This window comes from Cebus imitator, unplaced genomic scaffold (assembly GCF_001604975.1).
Source record: "Cebus imitator isolate Cc_AM_T3 unplaced genomic scaffold, Cebus_imitator-1.0 Scaffold310, whole genome shotgun sequence".
In the NCBI taxonomy this organism is placed as follows: domain Eukaryota; kingdom Metazoa; phylum Chordata; class Mammalia; order Primates; family Cebidae; genus Cebus; species Cebus imitator.
The window spans coordinates 1,344,448-1,364,675 of NW_016107625.1; the positions used below are offsets into that span (position 1 = coordinate 1,344,448).

Here is a 20,228-nt window from a genome sequence, read left to right on the forward strand (position 1 = left end):
GCCTCAGCCTCCCAAAGTGCTGGGATCATAGGCTTGAGCCACCGCGTCTGGCCAACATCACTTTCTTTCATATGTTGAACCTTGAGAACTCAATTTCTGTGACATCTATTCTCCTGAAGCTAATCAGGTAACTCAGAGGACTTGAACCTTCATAAACCAAATGTCATTCTAAAATGCAGCCTTACGTGAACTGACAGATCAAAACAATAATTCATCCTGATGAAAATGAAAAATTATTTTCCATTACCCCATTTTGCTGAAAGGCTAATAACAATATATTTCATTATGATCTTATTCCATTTCAATTTTTAAAATGGAATTTTGTAACTATTTTAGTTTTTATTATCTTCTACTACCTTCCATTATTGTCATCTTTTTATTATTACAAAACAGCTTATCTCTGCAAACTATGTTTTTCTATGACGAGCTATGAGAAAGCTATAAACTGTACAATGTTTAAAAAGCAGCACTTAATATTTTAGATATTGAGAGCAATTTATTATAACAATTTTAAGGAAAAAAAAAAGCTAACTGTGCTCCTAATACTTCTGTGAGTAAATGTTTTGTACTAGTCCATTTTCATACTGCTATGAAGAAATATCCAACACTGGGTAAATTATAAAGAAAAAGAGGTTTAATGTGCTCACAGTTCCACATAAGGGAGGCCTCACAATTATAGCAGAAGGCAAAGGAGGAGCAAGGCACATCTTACATGGCGGCAGGCAAGAGAGCATGTGTAGGGAAGTGCCCTTTATAAAACCATCAGATCTCATGAGACTTATTTACTGATGAGAACAGCATGGGAAAAACCCACCTCCATGATTCAATTACTTTCACCAGGTCCCTCCCATGATGTGAGGATTATGGGAGCTATGATTCAAGATGAGATTTGGGTGGATACACAGCCAAACTATATCATGTATATTCCTAATACATCATTTGAAAGAGTAAAATACCATGGTATAACTGATTACTATAATCCTTGCAATCATTTGCCACCTTGTTTGTTCTGCCTTTTCTTTTTCCACTGCCATAGCATTGAATTCCCCTCTGCAACTTCAATGTTGCCCTAGTTTTCCAGCTAGTTTTGAATGAGGCAGTGGAATGATCTATAGTTGAATCTCTCCATCTTGACCTGTCTTACATAAATGGGATCTCCATCTGACCATAACAGCTTATTCCTAAGTTCCCATCAGTCATCTCTACACAATCCAGCATCTCAGAGGTGAGCCCTGCACTATAGCCTATGCCATTGAGCTGGGATGCTCCCTGGGTTTTCTCCTCCATTGTCTTTACTAGGTTACTTTGGTAACCAGTCAACCACAATTAAGGTAATAATAAACAGAGTTCTAAGTATGCAAAGCCCTGAGAATTGGAGCCTACACGTGCTGCACTACGAAACCTTCCTATGCTTGGTGATAGAAGCTCATCTAAGTCCAAATGTTTTGATATCACCTGCTGGACATTCTAACTTTGAAATCAGCTACCTAGTTCGCCAGCACACACATCCTACTCCTCTTCCTGCAGGATTGGAACTCCTGCTACTAAAGGCAGTCTGAATCACTGAAAGTTGCTTTATTTCCAACATATGCTTTCAGAAACTAATATGCTCCATGACCCTCTCATAAACATATTCTCTGATGCTAAGAAGCAAGTATCAACCCACTTTTACCTCTCTCCTGGCCTGAGCCTGCCTAGCACAATCATGTATGAAATGGAATAAGTTTAACTTAAGGGTAGTTCTTAAGTGATGTTATACAATTACCAAATGGCAGTATTAATATTATCACACAGCAGGGAAAGATTGATTTTTTTAATGACAGTCTTATTAAGGCAAGGTACAGATCTTAAAAGACGGAAATCCCTTGGACTCTATAATTTTTATTTCCTCAGAAAAAAAACAGCAGGTCATCATCCCACCTTAGTGTGTATTTACAGCAAAGCTGCAACACAAGTTCAAAGAAAAGCAGCTGGAGAAGTTAAGGGTATGAAAAGAAGATCGGGCAAACAGTTCCCTAACAGGCAAGAAGTGGGAGAAAGCCACATCCACTTTGAAGGATAAAGGAGTCGCTCCGTTAACCATTAAAGACTAAACCAATTAAAAAGGATGTATTAGAAAGAAAAATAAACAAACATGAAAGGTGTCATATGTGGTTTACCCTAGGTGCCCCTGTACAATTTCGTCTTATGAATAGAGCATTCAAAATGGGCTCTCAGATTCCAAAACAGTATCTCCTCTCAAACCTTATCAGAGTTTATAAACACAAAAGGAGGCATAAGATGAATTTAAATTGCCATATGAGAAAAAATTTAACTTCTAATAGAAACACGGTTCAAGATGAAGTCAGAAGTCTCAATGTTTATCTCCACATGCATTTATTCCTGGCAATACATTGGAGTTTTCCATAGAGTGTTTATCTAACATGGCCTTCCTTTGATGGGTTTTCTGGCACACCACATACACAGACCATATGTAGTGGTTACCTCTTTCTCCCTGTAAAAAACTTCCAGAATAATCATGGGAAAAGGGAAAGAACCAACATATGTCAGGTATCTATTAAATGGCTAATACCATACAAAGCACTTAGCAGTTATTTTGTCATTTAAACTTGTGCCCACAGTGTATTATTGGAATTCTAGAGATTAAAAAAAAAAAAAAAATGCTGAAAGAGACCTATATATTGAAGATGCCCTAGCTATGGTATATAACAGTCTAGATTTGAACCAAAACCACCTGGGTCTATGCCCATGCAATGCCTTTTCTCAATTCCATGTTAGACAAGGCCAGATCACACTATGTCTTTATTGTGTGGCACTGGAAACATACTTCATACTGCAATTAATTGTTCACATTTTAGTTTGAAAGAAAGCACTAACAAGATAATGTGTAATCCCTTACTTCAGAGACTCATAATTTAATAATTGCAACCACTGTATTAATTCCCTTACTTTGTAGTCTTCTGTGTGTTTCATATTTGTATTCTTGAGTCGTGAAACATTCTGGTTATAATTTCAATCTATTTTCTCACTTAGAAAATAAAGAGAGGAAGTCAAATTGCCTTTTTAAACCTTAAGAGTCATCGAATCATTTTATGCAAAATAGTAAGCTGATCTAATCAATATTTTTTAAAAAATAAAAATGACCCACCAACTACAAAAACACATTTTAGAAAAGCAACTAAATAAATCTGAATATGAATTGAGTAACAAGTGATATTAAGAAGTTGTTTATACTTTTGCTAAGTGTGATAATTTGGTTATTTAAGCAAATTATTTTTCGATATGCATATTAACATGAGGGGATTTTTTTAAAAGATGACAATGCTAGGGATTCTAGAATACTTCATCCCAAAAAAAGGGGCAAATGAGGCAAGTGTGTCAAAATGTTATTACTGAATCTAGGTGGTGGCTATATTGAGATTCATTGTTATTTTTATTTTTGTGAATGTCTGAAAACTATCACAGTACAAAGTTCTACCAAAAAAAAAAAGAAAAGAAAAACCCACAAATCTTTCAGCCTCAAAAAAAAAGCAACCATTAAATGTAAAATTCAGTTCCTTTTATTAAAAAAAAAAAAAATCCACTTTCTCATATCAGAAATAAAATCTTCTAAAATACAGATTTTGGAAATACATATTTTGTTGAGAGAACCCATAAGTAAGGATGTCCAAAAACAAGTGTCTTCCAAAACACAACAAGCAGGCACCAATTTTTTTTTTTTTTTTTTTTTTTGACAGTGTCTCTCTCTGGAGTGCAGTGGCACCATCTTGGCTCCCTGCAACCTCTGCCTCCCGGGTTCAAGTAATTCTCCTGCCTTAGTCTCCGGAGTAGCTAGAATTAACAGGCATGTGCCACCACACCCGGCTGATTTTTGTATTTTTTATTGGCCAGGATGGTCTCTAACTTCTGCCCTTAGGTGATCCACCCGCCTCAGCCTCCCAAAGTGCTGGGATTACAGGCATTAGCCACTGCGTCCGGCCCTAATAATCTTTTATCAGAACGCTGAATGAGAATTGGAGGAAGAACCTCTTAAGTAAGACACTGAAAATCTACCCAAATTCACATTTTCAATGAAAGCTACAGGAAATCACTTGGAGGAATCAAAATATCTTTATCTCCCTGGCTTAAAACCAAAGTGGTCGTGAACAGTCAACCTATGGAATGGGAGAAAATTTTTGCAATCTGTCCATCTGACAAAGGGCTAATATCCAGAATCTACAAGGAACTTAAACAAATTTATGAGAGAAAAACCACCTCATCCAAATGTGGGTGAAGAATACGAAGTGTCTTCTCAAAAGAAGACATTTGTGCAGCCAACAACCATATGAAAAAAAAAGCTCATCATCTCTGGTCATTAGAGAAATGCAAATAAAAACCACAATGAGATACCACCTCACACCAGTTAGAATGGCAATTATTAAAAAGTCAGGAAACAAGAGATGCTGGTGAGGCTATGGAGAAATTGGAATGCTTTTAACCTGTTGGTGGGAGTGTAAATTAGTTCAACCATTGTGGAAGACAGTATAGCGATTCCTCAAGGATCTAGAACCAGAAATACCATTTGACCCAGCAATCCCATTACTGGGTATACCCAAAGGATTATAAATCATTCTACTATAAAGACACATGCACACATATGTTTACTGTAGTACTATTTACAATAGCAAAGACTTGGAACCAACCCAAATGCCCATCAATGATAGACTGGATAAAGAAAATGTGGCACATATATACCATGGAATGAATACTATGCAGCCATAAAAAAGAATGAGTTCATGTCCTTTGCAGAGACATGGATGAAGCTGGAAACCATCATTCTCAGCAAACTAACACAGGAACAGAAAACCAAATACCACATGTTCTCATTCATAAATGGTAGCTGAACAATGAGAACACATGAACACAGGGAAGGGAACATCACACACCAGTGCCTGTTGGGGGTGGGGCTCTAGGGGAGGGAGAGCATTAGGACAAACACCTAATGCACATGGGCTTAAAACCTAGATAATGGGCTGGGTGCAGTGGCTCACACCTGTGATCCCAGCACTTTGGGAGGCTGAGGTGGGCAGATCATATGGTCAGGAGTTCGAGACCAGTCTGGCCAACATAGTGAAACCCCATCTCTACTAAAATACAAAACTTAGCTGGGCACAGTAGTGCGTGCCTATAGTTATAGCTATTCAGGAGGCTGAGGCAGGAGAATCGCTTGAACCTGAGAGGCAGAGGTTGTGGTGAGCCAAGATCGCACCACTGCACTCCAGTCTGGGCAACAGAGTGAGACTCTGTCTCAAAAAAAGAAAAAGAAACAAAAACAAAAACAAAAAACACCTAGATGATAGGTTGACAGGTGCAGCAAACTACCATGGCACATGTATCCCTATGTAACAAACATGCACGTTCTGCACATGTATCCCACAACCTAAAATATTTTAAAATACAATAACTTAAATTCAAGTAAATAAATATTAAAAAAAATTTTAATGGTCACATAACAATGAGAGACAGAATGATACACGTTGAAAAATACTGATGAAGAAGAGTCTTTCCTGAATACTTTTTCGGTTCTCAGATACCTATTCTGGTCTCTAATATAATCCTAGGTTTGATAGATGACAAACTGCTCACTCTGGTACTTGACTTATTCATGACAAATGAAGATGAAACTTTAAATCCAACTTCTACCCACAGTAATCTGACCAAGTGCAGGGTAATGCTTAACACAGTTCTACAAAAAGATAATGGCTCTGGAGAACTGCATGTTTGTTTGGTTTCCTACTCCATCCCCATGACCCTAATATCCACAGGATGTGAACACATTAACTCGACTTCATGATGAACAGGTTCCTGTCTACAAATACACCCTGGGAGTTTCCTCTGGATAAGGAAATTATTTATCAGTGTCTGGACCAGCAGAATTACAAATTGGCTACAAACACAGTCTTCTTGCTGCTGCTAGTCCAGTTTCGTCTTAGTATTCATCACCTAGCTTTGTAAGAGCTAGGTGCTCTCTCAGCATGAGAAAACAAAAATCTGTCTCACAGTCCAGGCAGGGGGTAAAGCAGAGAATACAAACTTGCCCCACTTCAAAGCACAAGGCATATCTTTCACTAACTACACAGCAATCTCAGCAGGCATGACAATGCAAGCTTTCTTCCCTATTGTTGTTTGAAACAATCACAAGCTATTTGCTCATATTAATTAGTTTATATGTAGTATTAGGCAGCCTTGATTAGAAAAATGCTCTTTGTTACCAAATGAATACAGTAATGAATAAAACCAAAAGCTTTTTTTTTAATTGTTGTGTTAGCCTTAGAAAAGGATTTTCAGGCCTTTTACACTTAAATGTGGATTTATCTTTACACAGGTCCCGGAATTCACTTGAAAAGAATGCAAGTTGATGTACCAAACAATACCAGACTAAGGTGATAGAATGAGCTGATTATTATACTTTGCCTAAAAAGATATTATATCTAAATTATTTTTACCTTTTTTGAACCTGGGGAAAACTGATAAGGGAGACGACATCAGTAGAAGCTTATGGGCAAGGGCAAGTCAGTCTTAGACTAAATTTGACTGCACAAATTACATGTGGAGAACTGACATATAATCAGGAGGCCCATAATTGGCCAAAGGATCCTGGGAACCAAGTGACCCAATGGTCTGCATCTCTCCAGAAGAAGCCATCTGTCTCTATGACCTAATGCCTGAGTGTATAGCTGACTCCTTCCCAGTGGGCTTAGTTCTCCCACCATAAGAGGCTTCCACTATTCCCAAAATGCAGTGAGAATAATGGAAGGAACTACCCGGGTTAAGGTTAATTAACAAGCTTGCTCAGTAAAAGAATTATCGAAAGTCAGGACTTGAACCCAGGTCTATTGCAAAGGCTGGGACCATTAAGCTAACAAAGACTTAAGATCAATGTTAAATTCTTTACTATGGTTTGCAAGACCTTGTAAAAGCTCCAACTTTATAACCTAACCCATTTATGCTAATTCTAGCATTTGCCAGTTTCTGCAGTGTAACAGTTCCATGTGGTTGATTTCAAGCTGCTAGCATGAAGTCAATTAGCTCGCAAAACTCCTGAAAATTTAACAATCCACCTCTGTGAGTTGGTATAGGTGGCTCTAGGGACATCACTGTTTACAATCCCACACCGCACTGTACCACAACCATCCAAAACAAAATTCTAAATGCTTTGCTCTCTCTCACACCTTGGAACACTTGACATTCACCTATGCCTTTTCTTCTCCTTTACCAAAATAACTCATATTCATTTGTTCTCAGCCTACTGGTCTTCCTTCAAGAAGCCTTCCCTGATCCTCCAAGTCTTTTCTTGGTTCTCCACTTTCCTTCCAGAGCACCCATACTTCCTGTATTTGTGCATTCCTGCATTGGTGGCAAAGCACTGTAACTTTTTGTTTTACCTATATATCTCCCACTGTATCTCTAAACTCTGGCAGGGCAAAACTTACTTCTTTTATTTATTCCTGTATCCCCCAGGCCTGCTACAAGGCTTGCTGAACAATAATAATGCTTGCTAACATGTATTGGGCTATACGTGCCCAGAATAGGTGTCAGGCACTGCTCTGAGTTTTATAGAAATTATTTCATTTCATCCTTATGAGGAAAACAACCCTATCAGGTTGGCTTCATTATTGCTATGCTCATTCTGTGGGTAAGGAAATAGAGGCACTAAGAGGGTGAACACCTTCCCCTCCAGGCTCAGGTAATTAATAAATTGAAGCAGGGTGACTGGTGAGCCCATGCGCCTCCTTCAAGAAACCAGTGTTTCTTGGCCATTTTTTAATCCTCATTAGTGATCCTTAAGGAGGAAAGTTAATTAAATTTAAATTCTCTCTAATGAGAAAAAAACTAAATACTAAGGAATAGGATTTTGTTGGATAGAGGTATTAGCTTTGGAGGGATATTTTCATCTCCCAAGACCCAATTTTTGTCTTCTTGGGGCAATACCATTATGTCAAGAACGTATGTTTTAGATCTTTCATTATGTACTTCCATTAATGTATCATATATTTGTCCCAAAAAATACACAATCTTGTTTCAGAATTGTAATGGTATCTTTCCCTACGTGCTATTTTGCATCTTGCTTTCTTTTTCTTCCCTACAATATCTTTGAGTGATATATAGCTGTGTAGATATCTTCATTTGAAAATTCCTGAATAGTGGTCAGGTGTGGTGGCTCATGCCTGTAATCCCAGCACTTTGGGAGGTCGAGACAGACAGATCACCTGAGGTCAGGAGTTTGAGACCAACCTGGCCAACATGGTGAAACCCCATCTCTACTAAAAATACAAAAATTAGCCAGGCACACACCTGTAATCCCAGCTACTTGGGAGGCTGATGCAGGAGAATCACTGGAACCCAGGAGGCGGAGGTTGCAGTGAGCTGAGATCACACCATGGCACTCCAGCCTGGGCAACACAGCAAGACTCCGTCACAAAAAGAAAAACTAAATAAACTACTGAATAGTATTTCAATCATGTCCACATTCCTGAATTCATTAACTCTTCCTACTATTGGATATTCACACAATTTTGTACTTCTTGGTTTGCTATCAGTGCTTCAATGAGTATTTTTATACACTCCTTGAGCTTATGTGTGAGTGATTTTTTAATGTAGATTCCAAGACAGAAGCAGGGAATGTGCAAAAGTGTATAATTTTAATAGATATTGTCAAATTACCCTTCAGAGTAACTGTACCAATTTACTTTCCCACAGAGAATTTACAAGAGTATACATTTCCCCCAGTGATTGTATGAAATATAACCTCTTTCTCCCTTGGGTAGTGTTAAACATTGTAATTAAATGAGTCATGTAGAGGTATTTCTATTCCTCACCAGCTGATAAGAAAATGCCATTGGAAATGCTGACAGATGACAGCAGCAACACTGGGATATGGAAATGCCTTGTCTAGAAAACCTGTGCTAGCCTAACTCACCTCACAAAAGGACTAAGAAGAGTCATTACATGGGAACAGCTGCAGTGGACTTTGAAATAGTGACCTCAGGTAACAGGCACTAAATCCCTTTGCCTATTCTCCAAGTCTCTCATACGCCAAAAAAATCTATTGAGGGTAAGGGAAACCAAACACCCAAAGTAAATGAAGTGTTGAAAGGACAGTGATACCCTTACCAGAAAGAGAAATGCATATGATGGTGGTAACACTAAACATTCTGGAAAATAATACTAATGACCTTAGTATTTTATTCTTTATTCATACGATATGAATTAAAGGCTTTATTCATATGATAAAATCCCAAGGCTGATAACAATGATGACATCCCAAATGGTGCTGAGGAGAAAACACTATACTAAATGAAGTAAAAATGTCCCTTATTCTCCTTTTTCTCTTTCTTCGCTCCGCCTCTCACAAACACACACGCCCCTACTTGAAATACATATAAAATTGAATAGCCTGCAAAATCATACTGAAAAAAAGAGTGTGGAATAATGTTCTGTATTAAATTCAAATTTCAATCAATATAGCTCTTTCTTGAAAGTATGCTTTTTTCTTTAAAGTTGGCTGAGGCCAGATGCAGTGGCTCATGCCTGTAATCCCAGCACTTTGGGAGGCCAGTTTGAGACTAGCCTGGCAAACATGGGGAAACCCTATCTCTACTAAAATACAAAATTAGCCAGGCGTGGTGGTAGGTGCCGGTAATATTAGCTACCCAGGAAGCTGAGACAGAACAATCACTTGAACCCAAGAGGTAGAGGTTGCAATGAGCCAAGATCGCGCCACTGGACTCCAGCCTGGGCAACAGAGCGAGGCTCCCTCTCAAAAAAATAAATAAATAAATAAAGTTGGGCAAAAAATGATTGTCATGAATGAGAGAGAAGGTCACACTATAGAAAGAAAATATGGATAAAGCTGGAAACCATCATTCTCAGCAAACTGACACAAGAACAGAAAACCAAACAGCATGTGTTCTCACTCATAAGTGGGTGCTGAACAATGAGAACACATGGACACAGGAAGGGGAACATCACCTACCAGGGCCTGTTGGGGGTGGGACGCTAGGAGAGGGACAGCAGGGAGTGGGAGGACAGCATTAGGAGAAATACCTAATGTTGACAGGGTAATGGATGCAGCAAACCACCATGGCATGTGTACATCTATGTAACAGACCTGCACATTCTGCACATGTACCCCAGAACTTAAAGTATAATTTTATGAAAAAAGAAAGAAGATAAATGAAGAGTAAATGGGAAATGACACTTGCTGAGTGCTCTATATGTCACATGTATACAAACTATCATTTAATCCATGTAACCATCGTGTGAGGAATGATTACATGCAAGGAAATTGAAGCTGAGAGAGGGGGGCATGACTAAGGCTCTTTATCCCGCAGTCAGAGGAACAGGGATGTGAACTGTGGCCTTATGACTCCAAAGTCTGTTTCCACATTGAACTATGCTGCCTGCTGAATCTGAAAGAGTCCAGTGAATGCTTGATTAGATCAGGCTGTAAAATCATCTGAACAAAGACCACGTTTCTGCCATATTACTGCTCTTCACTGAACAGAAAAAAATAACTCATATGATTGCTGTTCAGAAGTTTCTGGATTTGCATTTTGTTTTCAAAGTTCATAAAGCAGGTCAAGGCAAAAGAGTAAGTATAGGAGGAGGATAAGACAGCCCTCAGAAAACTTGCTATAAAGTTAGATCCATTCTGATATATTTCATTAAACCCCACCCACCCTCCCACCCCCACCACAAAAGTGAAGAGAGGAAAAGCAGCAGGGTTTACTGTCGACTTATTTTGATTTAGAGTCTGATGCCTATACTGACAGTTGGGCATCCTAAGCACTGAAAACCAAGGCATCCTAAGAACAGAGGCCAGTTCACTAAAATCACTTGTTCATTGTTCCAGCTGCTTCCTGAACTAAATGGCACCTCACTCACAAAAGCACCATTATTCAAGTATGCACCAAATGATAGCGAGAGAGATATACATGATCCCTAGAGTCAAACACACTTTCTAAAACCCAATTTAAATATTTGACAAAATTATGATTACCTCAGACCTCTGCTAGTTTGAAGCCCTTACCTGGGGCTGTGAAATTGCAGGGATGGAAGTAGAGATGGCAGCCATGACCGCTCTGTGGTTGTAGGCAGTGAATGGGCCCCAGAACTACAGGAGACAAATTTTCTTGTTTGCGAATCAGATTGAGGTCATGCTAGGAGAAACTATGTACCTGCAAAACAACAGGAAAACCCACATTTAGCATAAAAGACTAGCATATGGGTATGAAGTACCATTAGCCAAAGGAGGCAAGAATCCCTACACATCAGTGCCAAATAACAGCTTAATGAAAACAGGAAGCCAGTAAGGAAAATCTAACATCTAAATTCCATGATTTCCATATTATCTGTCCAAATACTCTTAAGTTGAGGAATTTTCATAGGTTTGAATCCAACTCTGTGTCCCTGCTAGATGTTCTGCGGAGACAGTTTCAAGTCACAGAGCTAGGGAGGGTGGCTGAGGGGGAAAAGCCATCTGACATATATAATAAAGGAACTGAATAATCCTCAGTGAAGAACTGATGGCTTACATAGAGGGCAAAGAGAATGCAGTAACCACCCTCATTTATCTGAGGAGTGGATTCTAACCCCCACCTCCCAGTGGATACTTGAAACTGGATAGTGGGTCCCACGCGATGGCTCATGCCTGAAATCTCAGCACTTTGGGAAGCCAAGGCAGGCGGATCACCTGAGGTCAGGAGTTTGAGAGCAGCCTGGCCAACATGACGAAACCCCATCTCTACTAAAAATACAAAAAATAGCTGGGCATGGTGGCACATGCCTGTAATCCTAGCTACCCAGGAGGCTGAGGCAGGAGAATTGCTTGAACCTGGGAGGTGGCAGTTGCAGTGAGCCAAGATGGCACCATTGTACTCCAGCCTCGGCAACAGCGTGAGACTTTGTCTCAAAAATAAAAAAGAAGAAAGAAAGAAAGAAACTAAGAAACTGTGAATAATAGCCAATCCTGTACATAACAGAGACAGCTACTAAGTGACTAATGTGCAGGTAGCATACACAGTGTGGAAATGCGGGACAAAGGGATGAATCACATGGACAGTGAGATTTCATCCACACTATTCTACAACTTGTAAATTGTTTATTTCTGAAATTTTTCATTTAATATTTTTGGACCAAGTTTAATTGCAGGCAACTGTAACAGTGGAAAGTGAAACTTCAGATAAGGGTGGACTGCCCTAATACCATCAAGTGATTAGATATCAACCAGTCCAATCCCACCTATTTGCACAAGAAAAATTGAGGCTGAGAGAAGAAAAGGGACTAGAATCACATACTTAATGTTAGAACCAGGACTACAGCAGGACTATAGGACCAGGCCTATATGAAACAACAAAAGTGATTGTGTTCCCTGCCTATATTTCCTTAAGGAACTTAGTTGCCGCTTTTAAGACTAAAGAAAGGCAAGATACCTGATCCTGTAGGAGTCAGTCATGAGAGGTCAGGTACTCAGATAGGTGGATGGGGAGCTTCATAAATCAGACATCCAACTGTGTGAAAAAGGGTGCATTTCTAAAATCCTTTTGATATCCTCAAATTAAGGAGGTAAATAAGCACAATGTATAACCAAATCTTCTCTTATTAACATGTTCATCAAGAAAACTCAAAAAGATGCTAACTTCCCTACAGTAAATCATGGCCCTAGTTCTGTCCAAAGGCTGATGTCACTCTTTCCACATTGCAATTTAGTCTAGGAAAAAAAAAAAAAAAAGTTTTCATTTTAAGAAAAGAACTTTTTAAAATTCTTTCATTTTTTAGAAACATTTTCATTTTCGGGTGGTTTTTATGCCCCCTAACAGTATCTATTCTTTTATTCAAAAGACCTTATTGGCCGGGCACAGTGACTCACATCTGTAATCTCAGAACTTTGGGAGGCAGAGGCCAATGGATTATTAGGGGTCAGGAGTTTGAGATCAGCCTGACCAACATGGTGAAACCCCATCTCTACTAAAAATATAAAAATTAGCTGGGCATGGTGGCACATGCCTGTAATCTCACCAACTCAGGATGCTGAGGCAGGAGAATTACTTGAACCCAGCAGGCGGACGCTGCAGTGAGCTGAGGTGGTACCACTGCACTCCAACCTGGGTGACCGAACAAGACTCCATCTCAAAAAAAAAAAAAGACATTATTGAACATCTGTAGGGAACTGGGAGCACAAGAAGTAAGGCTAAGCCAGCCTTGCCTTTAGGGAGCTTTTGTCTGTAAATATACTTTCTAGTTTTACCAACACGGAAGATGATACCTGAACACTTTTTACACTATTGGGAAATGATACTTTTCATAATAGTAAAAGTAATGAACCCGGGATCACAAGATCCAAGTCTTGTACAGTAGGAACTGTGGAGTCAGACATTTACTCCAAGTCCTTTGTCCCCCAAATCCCATGGTGCTACCCTATATTAGCACAGGGATACAGGGCAAATGAGAAGCTCAAAAGAGCTGCTTTTCTAAGAAATAATCTAGGTTTGACAGCAACTTCTATAAGCTTAAATTTTTAATTGCTACATTTTTGTGCAGTATCCTTCATGCTACAGTTTCAATCACTTTAGGTTCTAGTTACTTAGAACCGTAGAGCCTTCCTATTTTCTTCCCCCATTAGAGCAATTATTTTTATTGACAAATAAGTAGTAAAGTTCTCAAGCTATCTTGTGATGACATTCAACACAGAATTCCACAGCTGCCCTGTGACACTACTGATACTCTCCTCAGTCCCAGTGTTAGGAGCAAAAAAAGACTTATCACACTGTGAAGGTAAATAAACAGTCCAGGAGAAAAGTATATATATACAGAACCTTGCTTTTCTCAAGATGACTGTTAGAGTGCCGAACCTACCCAAGAAAATTACAGGAACCTCACAGTGTGCTGTTTTATACTGAACTTATTCCTGGTACTATTGTGTGCCTACTCCTACTTTCATTTTTCCTTTCTCCCTCTTATGTATTTATAATTCACATTATCTTGTTCTATGTGACATAAATGAATATATCAATAATATGATAAATAAAAAGCAAAAAATCAAGCACACAAGATTCCATTCTTAAGGACGCATACTACATGCTCAGGTCCAATATCCTTTCACCAAGCTAAGTTATTAAGCAATATAACCTTATAATATTTTCAATATTCAGAATATAGAGAGTTGTCTGAAAGCTAAACACAGGCACCTAGCTCATAGTAAGGAAAGCGATATAGAAATAGATGAGATACACCAAACAAATATGTTATATGGCGTCATTACTAACAACAGCAGAGGGAAAGATGGAAGGCTGGGAATTAATGAGGCCACTGGATGCCAACCATTGGAGCTGTCATTTCCACTAGTGTTTGGGGCAGATACTATTCAGTTATTTTACAGAAGAGACACTGCAGGCTTTGAAAGGTGTTGTGAGGTTATGTAACATACCCACAGTCCCACAGTCAGGAAATGAAAGAGCTGAGGTAGGTCTGAACCAGGACCAATGATAAGACTTATACTCTTTCCATAGGCCAATACTCTAAGTGATCAAAGATTAAGAAAACATGGAAAGCACATGGGATCTTGAAGCAAAAATGTCAGATAAAAAATGGAGAAAGTAGGATGAAAGTCAGACAACCTGCAGAGTAACCTTGAGACAGAACATTGTGCTGCTCTCATCTACATAATATTTTAATCATGTGACCCTCCATTTGGATGTTTCATTTCCTTGAGATGCCCAATAAATATGACAGATTGTTAATTTCACATTTTCAAAAGGAAAATAAGACAGAAAATTAAATGCCTTCTTCTAAAACATGAGACATGTCTAATTTTTTTTTTTTTTTTTTTTTTTTTTGGATGGAGTTTCACTCTTGTTACCCGGGCTGGAGTGCAATGGCGCGATCTCGGCTCACCGCAACCTCCGCCTCCTGGGTTCAGGCAATTCTCCTGCCTCAGCTTCCTGAGTAGCTGGGATTACAGGCACGCGCCACCATGCTCAGCTAATGTTTTTTGTATTTTTTTTAGTAGAGACAGGGTTTCACCGTGTTGACCAGGATGGTCTCGATCTCTTGACCTCGTGATCCACCCGCCTCGGCCTCCCAAAGTGCTGGGATTACAGGCTTGGCCCACCGCGCCCGGCCTGACATGTCTAATTTTGAGCCTTTTGTTGAACCTATTCACACATTACAAGAACGCTCTAAAAAACAGTGTACGGTTACTTTGCCAAATACAAGGTCTACATGATATAACTTCAAAGGTACAAATCAGTTTTCTCTTGGGAGCGAAGTCTTAAAATCATATCATGAAATCTATTTACTTCTTAACTTATTTACAAAACTGCACAAATCGTGGGGGAACCAAACAAGGCAAAAAAGTCATTCCCCTAAGTAATCATGCCGTGCAGTATCTAGCTGAGTAAGCTGGTTCACTTTGACAGATGAACCCCTGCCTTATCAGAGCCCCAGACTATCAACTAGAGAGTTGCACAATAATTTTTAAAGAATTACACCCCTCTGAACTCTTCCAAGTACTTGGATACCTGTTCTGCAAGTCTTCCAACCTGCCATCAGCCGAGCTCTCCATTTCCTTTGCTTGAACTTCAAAACTGTGTTCTAGCCACAGAAAACCATGAAGTAATGTGGGTTTGCCCTGCTGACATCAGGCTCTCTAACTTTCCTTGGAGGGTTACTGTTGCCCCTTCTCTTCTTTCCTGTCTCCATTTTCTATTCTCCTAGGCATCTCTTCTCATCTCTATTTCTCTTCTCAAACTGTAAAATTACCTCTAATGCCTCTCACTTGCAAAAGATGAACTTTATCATCTATTTATTTATTGGATGATTCATCCATTCTTTTACAGTCACTGGGTCTAAATTACCTCAATATCCCCCCTTCAATTCAAATCACATGTATAAAATACAATTTCCAAATTAGAAAGCTATATAAGCTCATTTTTTTGTGCCAGATTGCCAAAAAAATGACCAGTTGATTAGGACAGGAAATATCCTGAATCAGCCCTGGAAACTACAGATAGATCTCACCTATTGCTTAAACATCTGGAAATACATACTTGAAAGAATCAACATGGGAGGTTGATGAAAGAATCAACATGGGAGTTTGACGAAAGAATCAACATGGGAGGTTGACATAAGGACTAAGACACAATATCCTCTTCGTGTGAAACTGCAACTGCACGACCAGAAAATAAGCAAATGAGAATCCACTAAACCCATAATGATACCCCTAGTTCAGAGGGATAGGGACTGAGGGAACTAAGCCCAAAAAGACTTGGGGTACATTTAAAATACACTAACTCCTTTAAAAGGATTCCTGGCTTCAGAGGCCAGCCAAGCAAGTAACCTCTGGCTGCATTTACTTCTGATTGACAGGTGGCCATGATGACTACCACGGAAAACATGTGGAACAAAGACACTCCCAGCTGGCTCCTGGCAATAGCAGCCATGCCAAGTGACAATGACCTTGCTAATTACTGAGTACCACACCAAACACCTAAAAGAAAGTCTCTGGTTTGAGGCAAACTTCCCTTTGATTACTTCTGGAGCTGATGCTGGCTCTTTTCCCAGGCCTCACAGGAATATGAATTCATAATTGGTAAATTAATCTACTACAAATATAACCTTTTCCCTTTGTCTGGACTTGAGTCAAATAGTGACTCATACAAATTTCTTGAAAGAACACAGGGCTGCTAATGCGTGCGGGGCTTAAAACCTAGATGACGGGTTGATAGGTGCAGCAAACCACCATGGCACGTGTATACCTATGTAACAAATCTGCGTGTTCTGCACATGTATCCCAGAACTTAGGGTAAAATTTAAAAGAAAAAAAGAAAGAACACAGGGCAATGCTGAATATGCATTGACTTCCCTAAGGATAAGTGAAGAAGAAAAATCTAAATCCACCAGGCAAATATAACATATTATGGTTCAAAAAAGGGGAAGATTCTAGAATCAGAGCAAGTATTTACTTAATAAATAGGTATACTATATAAAAGATAAAACTCTGCTAACAGAAAATTTCTAGCTCATAGCCTTAAAATTCCAGAGGACACAGCAGAATCTTTGAACACAGAGCAGGTAGTCATAGAAAGAAATATGAGATGAGAAAAGAGTTTGTATTAACCAGAAAAGAAAATGTGAATTATGAACTTGAATAAAAGCAATCAAAGAAGCAGAAAGTAGAATATTTTAAAAAAGCAAAAAATAAAATTATGATGCAAAAGATAAAACAGACTTCTCAGGGATGGTTGTGGGAAGCTAAGTGGGTAAAGATTTTAGAGCCTTCATCCCCAAAACAGAATAGATGAACAAAAAGCAATAAAGGAGAAAAGAAGAAACCATCAGTGCTGAAACCAGGAAAAGTCAAATTTATCCTCAAAACTTTCAAAAACTATTACAGATACATAACAATTTAGATAAAATGGAGGAATTTTTCAGACTATGTATCATTCTTCAGAGAGCCCTATAGTCTGATAGAAACAAAAAAAATCCTGAACCCCAAACCTGAAGGGACAAGATGAGATAGAGACAGGCCAGAGATGAAGCTTGTCTTTCTTATTATCTCTTTCCCCTACTGGAGCTAAATAGCATCTGAAGCCAGTCTTATACCATCTAAGGCCTGAGACTAAAAGATGTTTCTCTCTGGAATCTGAGCAGATGAATAGGTTCAACAATAGTAACATCGAGAAGAATATATTGGACTTATTCAAACAAAAACAGGATGCTTAAAAAGCAGTAATTCAAAACTCTAAAAAAGCTGATCCCACAGAAGTAGAGAGTTGATCCCACAGAAGTAGTGGTTACCAAAGGCTGGGGTGGTTTCAGGGAGAGGGAGTTGGGAAGATATTGATGAAAGGATACATATTTACAGTTAGACAAGAGGCACAAGGTCAGCTCTACTATAGTTAGAAAAGGGGAATAAAGTCAGATCTATCGTATAGGATAGTGACTATAGACAAGGACGATATATGGTATTCTTGGAAAATGCTAAGGGTATGGATGTTAACTGTTCTTACCACAAAAAAATAAAGACTATGTGAGGTAATGCATTTGTTCTAGACTTAACCATTCCACAGTATATATATATACATACTTCAAAACATCATGTTATGCATGATAAATACATATAATTTTATATGCCAATTTTTAAGAATTTCAAAAAAAAATCAGTAGACAGATTGGAATATAGCTTTAGGGAATGTGCCCAAAATGTAGAGTTTAAAAAAAAAAAAAAAGGTAAAAGAGAATAGAACAGTGAAAGTGAGAAATCTACAAAATGAGTCCAGAAGTCTAATAGCCAAATTCCAGAAAAAAACAGTAAAGGAAACGTGGGTGGGGGTGAAGTCAAATGACTAACTCAAAATATTTTCTAAAATGTAAGGTCATACCTGTGCAGACTGTAAGGGCCCACTGAGTGCCTACCTGCCCACTTCATTTGATTTCAATATGCCCACATTAAGCACATCATCTGTCATCATGAGTTATGTTTTTTTAATGGTAAGGATATTTAAAAGGTCCTATAAAATATCAGAAAGCAGGTAGGAAAGCTCATAAGCAAATAGTTATGAATCAGAAAGTCTTTGGACTTTTCAACAGCAACCCTGAAAGCTAGAAGACAATGAAGCAATGAGGAAGGCAGTTTACAACCTAGAGTTCTATCGTCGGATGTTCTTCTGCAAAACAGGGAGGAAACTAAGAAAAAGACAGGCATGTGATACAGGAAACAGGAGTTCAATACAGGATGGGAGGGGGGAGAAAAGGAATTCCTGGCATAATTGTGAAGGGAGATCCTTGGGTGATAAGCAAGAAGATTCAAGAAGTAGCCTTGACAATAACTGTCTCTCTGGATATATCAAGAGGAGATTTGGATAACCAAGATCATTTAGGACTGAATGAGTGAAAAGCACATCGAAAATTAGGCAAACATCAAAAGAACAATTAGCTTAAACAGAACAAAAAATTTGCAGAAGAGGAAAAGGACTCATAGAATTCTACCTGGCTCAGGTATGAATGGCATTAACAAGGTCATCTGCCTATTAACACTCAATAATGGCCTCGTCAAAATCATGACCTAACAATACTAAAACAAGGAGGTTCAGGATGGGAGTATGTGAATGGTACCCTTTGCACATGGTACATCTATAAAATATTCAAAACTGGTAAGCCAAAAAGAAATAAGCTTAGAATTCCACAAAGTACATATTTTAAAACCTGTCATTCACAATTTTAAAAGTTTTCAAAAAGAAGTTTACAAAAATCTTACAGATTCAATGCAAATATCAAATGAGGCTGCTAAAACAGCTGAAAGTGGCAGCTCTGGAGAAGGTAAAATTGTAGGAAGAGAGCAAGGACTCTTCTTTCCTGGTAAGTATCAGAGCTAACACTTTAAATTACATACATCCTGTCATTTGCAGCAACGGATGAGCCTGAAGGACAGTATGTTAAGCAAAGTAAATCAGGCACAGAAAGATAAATACTGCATGTTCTTACTCCTATGTGGGAGCTAAAAAAGTTGACCTCAGAGAAGTAGAAAGTAGGATAGTGCTTACTGGATACTAGGAAGTCTAGTGGACAGGAAGGGATAGGGAGAAGTTGGTTAATGAATATACAAAGTTATACCTAGATAGCGAGGATAAGTTCTAACATTCTATAGATCTGTGGAGTGACTATAGCAAACAACAATTTATTGTATTTTTTCAAATAGCTAGAAGAGAGGACTTTGACTGTTACCCATAAAAAGAAATGATGAAGGTCTGAGGTGATGGATATGTTAATTGCCTTAATTTGATCATTACACATTGTATACATGTATCAAAATATCACACTGTATCCCATAAATATGTACAAATGTATGTCGATTAAAATGAATATATTAAAAGATTATATAGAGGAACAAATCCCAAGCATCATTTAATTTCTTCAATAAATAATTCAGAATAATATATATGCCACAAATAACTTTATGTTAACGTATTTAGCTGTTTTGTCCTTAAAAGAAGTCTTTTTACAGGAAACTACTTCACCATCATCACACTTAAAAAATTAACCAGAGGTACTTGATATCATCAAATATTCAGTAAGTTCACAATCCCCTGATTTTCTTATAATGTTTAATAGTTTGGTTGGTTGAGTCAGAATTCAAATAAAGCACATACATTTCTTTTTTTTTTTTTTTTTCAAAGAGGAAGAAAGAC

General features: G+C 38.4%; 1 protein-coding gene across 8 annotated transcripts in view; it reads right to left on the reverse strand.

Annotated features, from left to right (window-relative positions):
* LPAR1 (lysophosphatidic acid receptor 1) overlaps positions 1–20,228 on the reverse strand; it is a 179,607-nt gene that overhangs the window by 88,244 nt on the left and 71,135 nt on the right. For all 8 annotated transcript variants that reach the window (XM_017503383.2, XM_017503385.2, XM_037729542.1 and 5 more), the window contains exon 2: positions 11,072–11,219. In XM_017503383.2, coding sequence (XP_017358872.1) covers positions 11,072–11,116 — 45 coding nt within the window. In that variant the 5' untranslated portion in view covers positions 11,117–11,219. The remainder of the gene's footprint in view (positions 1–11,071; positions 11,220–20,228) is intronic.